Source organism: Ipomoea nil, unplaced genomic scaffold (assembly GCF_001879475.1).
Source record: "Ipomoea nil cultivar Tokyo-kokei standard unplaced genomic scaffold, Asagao_1.1 scaffold0666, whole genome shotgun sequence".
Lineage (NCBI taxonomy): Eukaryota > Viridiplantae > Streptophyta > Magnoliopsida > Solanales > Convolvulaceae > Ipomoea > Ipomoea nil.
In genome coordinates, this window is record NW_017617094.1 from 56,761 (window position 1) to 70,645 (window position 13,885).

The 13,885-nt window shown below is 34.1% G+C and overlaps 1 protein-coding gene across 1 annotated transcript; it reads right to left on the reverse strand.

Moving 5' to 3' along the window:
- Positions 1–5,853: 5,853 nt before the first annotated feature.
- Positions 5,854–7,811, reverse strand: LOC109174816. The gene is made up of 4 exons (XM_019324053.1): positions 7,478–7,811; positions 7,104–7,188; positions 6,589–6,653; positions 5,854–6,392 (listed from the first exon to the last, which is right to left on the reverse strand). The coding sequence occupies exons 1-4, from the start codon at positions 7,589–7,591 to the stop codon at positions 6,207–6,209; spliced, it is 450 nt and encodes a 149-aa protein (XP_019179598.1). The 5' UTR covers positions 7,592–7,811; the 3' UTR covers positions 5,854–6,206.
- Between the last annotated feature and the right edge of the window lie 6,074 nt (positions 7,812–13,885).

Consider the following 13,885-nt stretch of genomic DNA (forward strand, 5'->3'; position numbering starts at 1 on the left):
CACCTACGTAGAGAGGCATATATACTTCCAACAACTCTATATCGAACTATCCGATCTTGAAATGACCATAAATATATGTTTGTAATAGTAGTAAATAACAATACCAAATTAACTAGATAAAACTCATTCAAATTATACCTTTAATTTGCTAAATGTATAAACTATAAAGACTTAATTATCTTTTCTATTTTTTCTCAATAATATGACTAAATAACCTTTTCAAGTTGGCAATTAATTTATTATTAAAAAAAAAAGAAAAAAAAAACCTAGAAGGTCACCTACTTTTTTTTTTTTTTTTTTTTTTTTGAACGTGAGACCTCTCATTTGAGGGACCACATTATGCCGCTCGACCACAAGGCAGGAGGTCACCTTCCCAAGTGTACATTTTTGGCATTGTTTAGGGAATTGTAAGCATATTATCTAGTAGCGCCACAATGACCATAAATGCAACAATGATCCATATTTCAATGTAAATCATTGGGATACACGTTCATTTTTAGAATTTTAGTATATTTATTTTTAATATACTAAATGTTTATTTTCAGTGTATTGTATTTTTAGTTTTTGTGTACTATTTAAAAATAAATTTTTATCAAGTTAAAATAATATTCGGTATACCAAAAATATGAAAATTTACTAATAATTCACCATCGAATATGTGGAACCGAACAACATTTAGGCAAATTATATAGTAGATCGTGGTCCACATAATCCACAATATTAATTTGCCTAAATGCAAATAGTGGACCAGAAGGTTTCCCATTTTTTTTTGAAATTTGGGCCTAAAACCAATTGACCTAACAAAAGACAGCGGAGCCCACATGTCAGCAGTGCCCACTCCTCCGTTCACGTTAAGCATTCAATTAGACAAACATGGCAATCTTAGTCCAAAGATTTTGTTGGGGCCCAAAGGGCCTCATAATATGCAAAATACAACTCACCTAATTCATTCAATACATACCTCTCTACACTCTTCAATGTGCCCTTATCTTCATTTCCATGGTCCCAAATGTTGTGGGTATCTAAGGCAGGTAAAATCGGATATTTGATTTGATCAAATTTTAATAGAATGGGTATGAATTATGAATATGTGGGAGTGTTTGGTAAATAGTTGCTAGCTGATTGTGTTAGTGATATGATTAGGTGATAGTATTAACTTTAGTATATAAATATAAACCTTTAGAAAAATGATTATTCGATGTTCTAAAAATGAAAGCTTAGTATACTAAAAATAAATTTATAAAGTGGAGAGTAGTCCATAGTATAATGATTGACATAAATGTAGATAGTGTAAGGAACAACATTACAAAGTTACAAGAAGTTTAACACAAATAGGTTGAATTGAGCGTTAATTTTGTTGGCTATATTTTTTGTAAATAGATAATAAAAAAAACTTAAATTTTTAGATAAATAGATTTATCATTCTTTTGATTAATTTGAGAGAAATACGGGTTAAATATAGTAATCAAATAAAATTCAAGTATAAAATAAAGGATTTTAAATAACTCTAATCTTTAGCTAAGCACCTTGTGTTCAGATAGTACCTCTGTGGCTCCCTTTGAGAAAAGATCACAGGATAGAATCCCGGTGGTGGGGTTTTAACTATTTGGACTGCATTAGATTGAAAAAGTATAGAACAGATACTACCTTGAAAAATATTCACCGGCCAAGCATTCTTTGGCTATGAAATTGGTGTGCTATTAACCTTGCTACCTTGTAATTTTAGCCTTGAATTGTAAATTGAAATTAAAGACTGCTAATTCCATGTTTTTTTTTTGGGTGAAAAAAGACTGCTAATTCCATGTTTATTGTGTAACTAATAATGTCCATTTTGAACAACGTAACTGAATATTGATCATCTCAATTTGTAAATTATTATTTACGCTACTTTTCAATTATGGCTCCACTACCATGGGCAAGTGGTGAAATTATATCCCCCTGATGCGTACAACCACAATGGAGTGGCTGCCTCGGTGGACCCTCTCACTAGAGTTGACGCTGCGCCAATGCCTTGCATGCAATCTTCCTCGGCTGAAGCTGCGTCCTCGTCCTACCAACCCACAACTTCGTCAACAGCCACGGCTCGAACAATTCGCACACGGAGGAAGCGGTCACCAACTCGGACGCATGGCATGCACCTACAGACAACCACGAACCGGCAAAGATGTCCTCCACGTGCCTTGATAGCCTCGGTGGATGACAATGAACCGACGTGTCACTCCCAAGCCGTTAAATCACCACAATGGCGTAATGCTATGGATGCAGAATTCAATGCATTGCTGCAGAACCATACATGGAATTTAGTCCCTTTTAATAATGCAATGAATGTAATAGGTTGTAAATGGGTCTATCGTATGTAAAGCTCGCCTGGTTGCCAAAGGGTCCAACCAGGTACCAGGCATTGACTATTCCGAGACATATAGCTCGGTTGTCAAACCGGCTACAATTCGGCTATTACTAGCCTTTGCTGTCTGGCACAAGTGGACGATGAAGCAACTCGACGTCCATAATGCGTTCTTAAACGGACACATTACCGAGGACATTTACATGCGGCAGCCCCCTGGCTATGCCAATCAAAGCTACCCTCACCATGTCTGCAAACTTCAGAGGTCACTATATGGCCTCAAGCAGGCGCCACGAGCTTGGTTCACAAGGCTGCACGATTTTTTGATCAAGATTGGCCTCCGTCCGTCCAAACCCGATGTATCTTTATTCATTTATGTTTCTGACACCGTCCGCATCTACATTCTAGTGTATGTGGACGATATTTTGTTGCTAGGCAATGATGCTACACAGGTGGAGTCCATGCTCAGACAACTTGCCTCGACATTCAAGATACGAGATCTAGGCCAGCCTAGATTCTTCCTCGGTGTTGAAGCCATATACACCGACAATGGCATACTCTTATCTCAGCGGCGTTATATGACTGAGCTACTCCGCAAAGCTGGGATGGATTCCTGCAAGCCCCTCGCTACACCAATGGCTACGGCTGTGTCGAATAACCGTGATGAGATGTCCCCCGTGGATGACCCCACTGTCTATCGCCAACTGGTTGGGTCTCTCATGTACATGCTGCTTACCCGACCAGATTTATCCTTCTCTGTCAACCGATTATGCCAGTTCATGCATGCCCCAACACAAGCAAATTGGGTTGCCCTTAAGCGCCTACTACGATATGTACAGGGTTCTATAGGTCTGGGCCTTCGTCTCACAGGTACGAGCACCCCAGTGATTCATGCCTTCTCCGACTCGGATTGGGCTGGCTGCTCGCTTGATAAAAAGTCCACTGCCGGTTATGCTGTGTTTCTAGGTCTCAACTTGGTGTCCTGGTGTTCTAGAAAACAACGGACAGTCGCTCGCTCCTCCACCGAAGCTGAGTATAAGGCCCTCGCAGATGTCTCCGCGGAGGTTGTCTGGGTTCAGTCGCTACTCTGTGATCTGGCCTTAGATTGTACCACCACTCCGGTTTTATGGTGCGACAACCTAGGCGCGACGTATTTGTGTTCAAACCCAGTCTTTCATGCGCGAACGAAACATGTCGAAGTAGACTATCATTTCGTCCGTGACCAGGTGACATCCGGTGTTTTGAAGGTGAATTTCGTGTCCACTCACGATCAACTAGCGGATATCTTCACCAAATCTCTTCCTGCCACACGGTTTCATGACCTCCGTTTCAAGCTTGGCATGGTACCTTGCCCGTCGTCCGCTTGAGGGGGTGTATTAGACAGTTAGAGTCTTAGGTGAAGATTTCCTATTCTTTAGCATGTTTCCTACTATTATGGCTTTCCTCTTGTATATAAGGTTGTAGTGCGTAGCTCTCTGTAATTCAATAAATCATCAAATCAATTCCTCAATCGATTGAGATATTAAATAGAATAATATCAATGTTTTATTAATTTTTTTTAATACTACTAACTCTATTACAATGTAGTATCAGTTTATACATACTTTCCCAACCTATTAATTAATTAGTCAAATATGTTTGCGTGTTTATACTACTCAAACATGCAAGCTTGTAGAAACGTATGAAAATATTTTATTTTTGAAGATGACATTATGGGGTTATTGTTAGGATGGTACATAAGAGAGCTAAATTATTCATGAGTTAGTTAGACTTGATTTGATTGATGTTTGAATTTGACTCAATTTGATCAAGTTCTAGCTCAAGCTCAAGTAGTTCGAGTTACGAGTTAAACCAGATTCAAACTTCTTAATACTCAATTTGATCAAGCTCTAGCTTATGTGTCTAATTGAATATTTTATTTTAAAATGTTTTATATATAATATAAATATAATATTATAAATTTAGCTAATATATTTATATTTATATAGTATATAATGACCATATTCGAGATGTACTATTAAGTTTTATTATGATATTTGGTTTAAAAATATATACTACTATAATTTGTTGTAACATTTGAACTAACCCAATCAAGCCAGGCTCAAATAGCTTGAGTTTGAGTCCATTACTTTAACTCAAAAAATCAAAGTCTGGTCAAGCTTGAGTTGCATTCTTTTAAATCAAGTTAAAGTTTCAAACTTTGACTATTCATACTCAACTTGATTTGATTAAACCTCTAGTCATATTTTTTTGACCAGCGGACAACGTACCGACCAACAATACATACATACACACACACACACACACACACACACATATATATATATATATATATATATATATATATATATATATATAGAATCGCACTCAGGTGCGAATGCTTCGTCCAGGCGCGAAATAGGAATGAATTCTGTTCGTCCACATGTCCAGATCTAATGGATGAGAAACACTGATTTTTTTTAAAAACGCGGTGGCATTTTCGTAAATAATTGAACATCGAAGTGCAAGTAAAATGTATTACAAGTGCATGTAAAATGTATTATAGGTGCAAGTAAAAATTTACATTGAGCATCAATACTTAGTTGCACCTATAGTTCTAAGTAGTTGCACACATAGTTATAAGTAGTTGCACCTAGGTGTATGAATGTTTGCGAGTGATTTTCAGGGGTATTACTACCCGCTGAACTCAGATCAATGAATGTTAACAAGGCAAAATTACATGCACTTATAAGTGAAAGTAGGTGCACCTATAGTTATAAGTAGTTGCACCTATAGTTAAATAGTTGCACATATAGTTATAAGCACACCCAGGTGCATGAATGTTTGCGGAAAGTGAATGCTAACAAGGCAAAATTACATGCACTTATAGGTGAAAGAAGGTGCACCTATAGTTATAAGTAGTTGCACCTGTAGTTATAAATAGTTGCACATATAGTTATAAGCACACCCATGTGCATGAATGTTTGCGGAAAGTGAATGCTAACAAGGCAAAATTACATGCACTTATAGGTGAAAGTAAGTGCACTTGTAAGCGATTTTACTTGCACTTCGATGTTCAATTATTTACGAAAATGCCACCGCGTTTTTTTTTAAAGTTATTAGATCTGGACACGTGTCGCGCGCTGATTCGTTCGCATTTCCTCCTGAGCACTTATTCGCACCTGAGTGCATCCCTCTCTCTATATATATATATATATATATATATATATATATATATATATATATATATATATATATATATATATATATATATATATATATATATATATATATGCAGAGTATAAAACTTTTACGGCATAAAGTCTATATTTTATGCCATACAAACTCAATCATTGTATTGAAGCAGGCAAACCCTACTAAAAAAGTGTAAAACCCATCAACATAACGTGTATCACACTTGCATGCCTTTAATTTTATTTATTATTTATTATTTATTTTTCTAGTTTTTTAAAACTATATTATATTGGAAGAATATTACAGGTAGATTAAACGCAATATAGAAAGTAGAATAAAATGAGAGAATATTACTACCTTTATTAAACTGATATTTGTGGGGAGAATTATATATACTCCGATCCGTATAGTATTTACAAAGTGTACTTAGCTCCCCTTGACTGATTAATTATATTCTAATCATCGAGCAATTAATAATAATAATATATAATGTACTATTCATTAAAGTGACATTATTTTATGCACAAAATCTTCCTATAATCCTTAAAACACTGCAGCATTTCAGATGGCGCTGTCGCAGCTTCTATTCGTTCGATCTATTTGGAAGTTTATGAATGTTCTCTTCTGATCTGCAAATTGATTGACCACTACTATTATGACTTTAATTTAATTATTTTTTTTCCTTAGCTTAGTTGTGTATTGGAGCCTTTCTCCTCGCCGGAGAGTAATCCATCCCAGCTAGGTCGAACACATTCGGATAATGCTCGTTGGACGTTTCCCGGTGGCCGGTTTCCGGCGAAGATTTGACTGAAAACTTTTCTTTCTTCACGCCTACACTTTCACTACTAGATTTAGTTCCTTCATTCTTGAGGTTCTGTGATAAACAATATAATTCATATATATAAGTACATAAGAAATGGGAAGTAATTAATATAATATTTCTCTTTTTTAGAGAAATTTTATAATACTATATTTACATGTATTAAATTGTGTTTAGCTTCTTTTTATTAATGTTTTTTTTTTTTTTTTTTTTTTTTTTGGGTTTAATAGTGTATTTATGGAAGACCAACCTTTGAAGTGGTGGTGGTACTATAAGTAGAAGAGGTTGTTTTGTCAATAAGTTTCCTATTTCTTCCTGCAATTCAAATAAAAGAAGATTATATTATTGAAGTCTCAAAGATTTTCTTCAATCATTTAATTTGTACTCCAAGTAATTAAACACTCAAACTGTTCTAGGAGCTGAGCTACAAAACTACTTTTTTGTGATATTACATGAACATGAATGCCTAAGGAATGGAAACTTAGAATTTTTTTAGCCAGCTATCTAGCTAAGCTACAAACAAATTAGTAAAGGGAAAGGTGTATTTGAAGCTAAGCTAAGCTAGCTCGCTAGGATCCAAGCAAAAATGAAGCTAGATTGATGTATTTCTAGTGGTTAATGTCATATGGAAGAGTAGTAGCTAATAAGGATTTTAATGGTGTCTAGCTTTGTGACGCCTAGGACCATAGTAATCTTCATGGATACTAGGTAACCAATGGTGAGAAACCTTGGTTGCCCTAGACATCTTTCTCTTCATCATGGTACCTGCAGATGCAGATGATGAGGAACATTGCCCATCTTTGCATGCATCAATCTTCTTCTCTCCACTTCTTCTTATGCTACCATTTTCCTGCACCAAGCAAAAACAACATTAGTCCGAGTTATAACCAAAACACTGCCCCAGGGCATAGCTCAGTGGTCTAAAGGTTGAGTGTACGTGCAGGTGTAGTAGCCTAGTAGATACTCGGGATGTGAAGGGTCTCAACTTTGAAGTAAAAAGAAAGCGCTTAGACCCTGTCTTACTGAGACACCCTCCTCTCACAATCCCCAAGGCAGGGGGTGAAGGGCGATTAGGTTTAGGGTTTAAACCTATAGATCAGATGTACCAAAAAACTATGAAATTTTTAACATGTGCTTACATTGGGTTTGTGATTCCTAGCTGGGAGGTCTCCTCCTTTTCTCAAATGTCTGCCTTGAACTTCATAAAAGAGGGTTGACAAGAGTAGAAGAGAAATGAACAAGACTGGCCTCATGAGGATGAAAACTTAATGATGAAATAGTAAAGAAGAAAGGTGAGATCTTGAAGCTAGATACAAGTATATATGCCTAGCAGATAGCTATTTTCTCTTTGTTCTTGAAGAAAGGTGAGATCTTTAAGAACTTTGAGGCTTCAATGAACAACTGAGCTGAAGGTTAATTGAATGAAAAGTGATATAAGATAGATGTGGAGTCTGATCTGTGGAGTTGTATATATATATATATATGTGTGTGTGTGTGTGGGGGGGGGGGGGGGAGATATATGGTGGGCAAGGAGACCACAGTTTCCAACATAACATAATGGAACTGTTTTAGGATTTGAATAAAAATTATGAAGTTGTTTTTAATTGTTATAATTGAATTGTTGGAGCAGGAAATGCATAGGAGGGTCTACATAAAGGTTGACATGTTTTGGAAGTCATTGGTATGGGGGGACAAAACTGTCCTCATGAATAAGGGGATCCATTTTCTTGAAGTTGAGATCGCAGAGCTCAATTACGTACAACAATATATATTAATTATTATCCCATTAGCTAGCAAGCTAGAGACAAACTCTTTGGAATGGGAAGAAAGGGCCAAAAAAGGTGTCCCCTAATTAATTTCTTGAATCATTTATTGGATATTTAAATTATTGTGAGTTCCAGTTCATAATCATATGAAATAATACATATGTAAATATTCACTATTTCACTGCATTTGTTATAATTAAATTCCATGTATTAAAATTAAAAGTTACATTATTTAAGGAAATATTTAATACTTGATAGAAAAAAATATTTTTTAATTTCTCAATTATTTGTGATTCATCGTTTTAATTAGTCCCCCACAATTAAAAAAATTTGTAAAATATACTCTTAGTTTTGCAATATTGCAGCAACTTTGGTCCTCCGATGTATCGAAACATAAAGTGATTTTAATAAGTTTTAAATTATATTGCTCAAAAACTCATAATCTTTTACCACCAGAAAGTAGTTTCTAAACAAAAATGGTCTTTATGACTACTTTTGTCTTTGGGATCAAGAAAATTCATTGATACTATTACCAATCATTTTTTTCAATGGTTAGAAATTTTGACTGGTTTGGAAGTCGGCCAAGTTTTCCTAATTTTAATTAAGCTATTGGTGGTGGAAGAAATTTAAAAATTAAATAAAAAATAAAAAAACAACCATGGGAAAAAGTTTCTATGAGAAACCTAGTTAGCTTGCAAAATTCACAACTTTGTTCTCTTTCTGCAATATGGGAAGTAAAAATTTTAAAGATATTCAAATTTCAATTTGATCACCAAAACTTTTGACCACTTTAGACGGTGATCGATAGAAAAATTGAAAAAAAATTAAACAATTTCTGCTTAGTTAATTTTTGGTTGGTCAAGAAAGCTGGTAAGAAATTGCGATTTTTTCAGCTTTAAAATTGGTACAATGTGTTATTATCAAATTAACATACAAATGCATAGAAATTAAAATTAGTATAGCCGCATTGCAGTTAACAACAATACATTACTATACTCTCAAATAAACAAAAACTAATTAAACCTAAGATAATCCCACTCATGCTTAAACTTAAACTAATTAAATATTTTTGAGTACAACAATATTTATAAAATTTAAACTATATACTTAACACTTATAAATAATATCTCTCGCAACATGTATAATTATATGAGTCTACATTTGCTATATTACTCCAAATTGTTGATAGCTAGCTAGGGTATGGACTGCCAGGTGGGGCTGTCTTTCCATGGTTGGCTATGAAGCATTGTTTTTCAATCAAACATTAGCCAGACAGTATAATACATGCTATCATAAAAATGGTAAAAATACAGGTTTTGAATTATTGTCTGGAAGATAATGTGCAAAGACTAGCTAAGAGACATTGATTGATTGAAGGGTCTGATGACATTCTTTTGCTTGAAGCATTGATTTCCTTAATTTCTCCATGATTGATCATATGAGTTGGGTTTCAGTATTGTTATGTCTACCCAATTAAGATGACAAAACTGTGTATCTATGGGAGACTAGCTCTGAGCCTCTGACAAAACCACCAGGGGTTGCTGCCCTGCTAGTTGCTAGCTAGTCGGAGAAAGTTTAATAATCCATTGTTTTTAGCATATAAATTAAAGTTGTTTGCAAGTGATTAATCGTTTACCACTTACGCCAAAAGCTATAGCTAGTAACGAGCGAAGATATAACTTTATTTTCTTATACACCATCATCACATTTTCGAGATTGGACTTGGTCTTTTAAGCCCTTTACCAGCCTCTACTTAACAATTTCTCAGTCACCGAGTACTAGATTTAGCTTTTACTGGCATTCGCTCAACAAGTACGTTGATAACTATTTTAATTTGAGTGTTAATAGATTGATAAAATACAAATAAACTAATAATAGTTTGGGTGGAACTAACAAATTAAATGAATTTTGTAGAAATTAAAGAGGTTGGGTTCATGAATGTGAAAAAAGGATGTTGCTACTATATATATACATTTGGAAATGCATATTGTTTGTGTGGTTGTGGTGATGATAAAGATTTGTGAAGTTAATAATGTCTGAGGTTTCAAGCATGTGTTTAAAATTGTGTGTCAAGTTGATGATTATTGTGCGTACTAATAGAGACAAACTAATTATAGTATGTGTTGGTAAAACAATTAAGTTTGTAGAATTTAAAGAAGATTTTCGAAGGTGAAAAGTGAATGCTAGTGCACTTAGAAACTCCTTGAGGCCATGGCCGCCATTGTCACCTTCCTCTAGGAGCGATGAAAGAGACCATAACACTTCGTCTATTTAGATTAAACTTCAGTCTGAAGCCTAAATCTTAAAAGTCATGATTGTCTTGTTTACTTACAGACAACATTGATTGTCCGTCATTAGAAACAACCATAGGTTGTTGAATGATAGTCAATGATTTATTTTTAAATTTTTTTTTTTTAAAATTTGGACACCTATGATCGACATTTTTTTACTTATACTTACGTGGCGAATTAAATATTAACATTTTTGCCAAGTAAGCTGCCACATAGGCGTTTACCTGAAGTAATCTGATGGTTAACCTGTTAATGGGGTAAATTGAGCTAAAATCGTAAGTTTATGTATCTAATTGCACTTTTTAAAAGTTCAAGAACCTAATTGACTTTTCGTGAAATGTTCAGAGGCCTATTTGACTATTTTCCCTATATTTTTTTAAAATCTTTGAATTGATCATTTATTGAGGTAGGTATTGAAATTAATTGAGATACTATACTAGAATGTGAACATAAAAGGATGGACGAAAGTAAGGCAAACCCCACGTGTCGTGGGGAACAAGAGAGTTAATGTGACGGTGACGGACGTTGGCCAACTGCCACGGAGATGGTTGGGCAGCATTGTCGTTTGTCAGTTTCCGGTTGACGTGTACACGGCAAGCCCACGTGGTTGTCCACATCTGGAGCCTACTTCAACTCCACGTGGCAAATAATTTCCACGTCAATACTGACGGGTCACGGCGACGGTTTCTGCTTTTGGTGGCAGAAGAACATGCGGCCGCAGACCTTGTCTCTTGTGACAACAATGCCTTTTACACTTAATAATTTTTGTACAATTAAATTGTTTTTATGATACCTTCGATTAGTTTCTTATTTTTTGAAGAAATAATCTATTCAGTAGCTAGAATTGAGCAGTTTGTTTGCCCACAACATAACCTTTTCTCCATTCTTCGCCTGTTCACATATTTTTCTTATAATTTTTACATTTAATTTATTATTTTCAATTTGACGATATTACTAATTTACTATAATATCAAATTTTTTAGTATTACTGACACTATTACAATGTAGTACATGTTCATAACTACTTTGCATCAAATTTGGACTTGCATGAGTTCATTGTTATTGTTTTTGTTTTTGTTTTTTTTTTTTTTTTAATTTTTATTTTATTTTCTTGGGATCGGATACAATTTTTTTTTGTTTGAAACGATGAAAAATATTTATTTATTTTGTCATAATAATCTCTTTAAGATTGAGCTAATTAGATATAATACAATAAAGTTCAAAATTATGACAAATATCACAATCTTATAAGATAATCAAAATAAATTATTAAGCTCAAATTTACAATCATTAGGGATATAAATATATAATAATATCATCTATTACTTTTACAATCATATCATTGGGAAACAATAATATCATCTATCATTTTAAAGTTAAGTATTATTGCATTAATAATTTTTTTTTCTTCACAATATATGATTAAGTATAATAATATATTTAAAAATATTTATAATTAATTAATAATGTTAGGAATAATTTGTAATAGATTTGATGATTCCAAATATACTACAAAATTAGGGCCCAACTCTTCTAGTATTCTGTTTCTAGACTGAGGAATATTTTGAGTTGTCCACAATCAAAAAGTCTTCAATGAGGTGTATTGTACTACCGGAAAAATGTATAACCAAATAGTCAAAACTATATGAAAAGTAAAGTACTTGGAAGGTGCATGGATACTTATATATATAGTTAAGTATTGAAGAGTCAAAGATTTAAAGAGCCGAAAGACGAAATAGTTTAAGACATGTATGTTTAAGTCATGGAGAGTTCAAGATCAACCGATAAGTTGATATGGTCGCATAGTCAAAGGTTGACAAATAGTCAAACCCACAGTGCAATTGTCCAAAGAGTGCAAGAGCCGAATAGTAGTCTCAAAGTCATCAAGGTCGGGTCGCACTGGCACAATGCAAGATGACGAAGACTTTGCAAACTCAATTCAAAAGGTGACTTTTTACCATCCGGACAGTCGAGTGACAAACCGCACAATCATGAATGTTAGTGAAGTGATTTGTGACATTCCAAGGAGTCATATAGTACTAAGAGAATGTTACCAAAGTTTCACAATGCCTAAGTAAAATTATCAAGGCGGTCGAATATACTACTTTTAGCTAAGGCAAAAAGTAAAAAGCCACAACTTAATGAAAATAAGTCTGACAAGCAGCTGGAATCTCAGAAAAGGACAACCAAAAGTGAATGTACACTGGTCATTACATATTTAACAAAGACTATCCATTTGAATTTTGTTTACCTAGCCTCCAACGGAAAAATTCAAAAGAGTCTATAAACACCTTAATTCAAATCAAACAAGGTGCTAGTCGTTTTTCAAATTCTAAACATACAAATGCAAACAAATTCAAGTGTTATCTAGTTGACCAGTGAGAGAAAAAAATGCTTAAGCATACAGACTATAATTAAGAACAAAGACTCAAGCTACAAACAAGATCAATCTTCAAGAGGTTGAGTAGTCAAGAAGTTGGAGGAAATCAAACACAGATGTGTTGAACCAACAATCATATCTACTTGGAGAAGTAGAAAAGAAGAAGAATAACAAGTTTAACTTGTGAAAACCTATTTGAGGCTTGTTACGTTATGTTGATGGCTTTGTGATCAAGGAAGAAAGGATCACCATTTTGTATTATAAGTGAAAATACGTACGTGGTGCTTGGTTAACAAGGTGAATAAACATGAGATTATAAGATAAATCATATCATGAGATTATTATAATAAGTTTACACTAAAATAATTTAAATAGTTTAAGCATGCATTAATGTATTTGTAATTTGTTGTTGTTGTTGTTCGCGGTGGTAATAATAATCCGAAAACTACCTCCTTGGGGGTGCCATTACAGCTCTGATCTATCCAACTTGAGAGTTCTCTAGTATTCATCGGGGCACTTGAAACTCAATCCAATTGCAATTTTTGCGGAGTGCACTCTTGACCAGCCAATCAGCCACTTCATTGAATTCTAGCGAAGTGTAATTAATCGTAACAAGCTAGTCCTTCTTCAGCCCTTCCTTGCAGGCTTAGCTTGCACAAATACTATTAACCCAATACTACTATTAAAATCAATAAACCCACTAATGTCCATCAAATAAGTATGCACACAAAGCTTAATAATAATGTCATATGCATACAATTATGGAGTGTCGCCCCAGGCCCATCCTTGTCCCATCTGTGTTCCCGTACTTTGAAAAAATTATTCGTCTCCAAAAAAAGTTTTTTTTTTTTTTTTTTTTTTTTTTTTTTTTTTTTTTTTTTTTTTTTTTAAATCAATTTATGAATCTTTAATTTTAAGTTTATTTACTTATAATTCAGAGTAAATACTCAAAATGGTCCCTAGACTATAACTAAATTCACAAATTGGTCCTTGACTTTCAATTTCAACCAATTAAGTCCTTAACTTTGCAATTTTGACACGATTTGGTCCTCCATCTATTTGACCGTTTGTTGACCGCGATCTTTGAGGATATATATGTAGTTTCACGTG

What these genes read in the sequence shown, in the direction of transcription:
- LOC109174816 (XM_019324053.1), bottom strand. Translation starts at nt 7,591, where the DNA reads ATGAGGCCAGTCTTGTTCATTTCTCTTCTACTCTTGTCAACCCTCTTT. An exon ending in CTAGGAATCACAAACCCAAT is followed by an intron (nt 7,189 to 7,477) that starts GTAAGCACATGT and finishes TGCTTGGTGCAG; the next exon opens with GAAAATGGTAGCATAAGAAG. An exon ending in GTACCACCACCACTTCAAAG is followed by an intron (nt 6,393 to 6,588) that starts GTTGGTCTTCCA and finishes TGTTTATCACAG; the next exon opens with AACCTCAAGAATGAAGGAAC.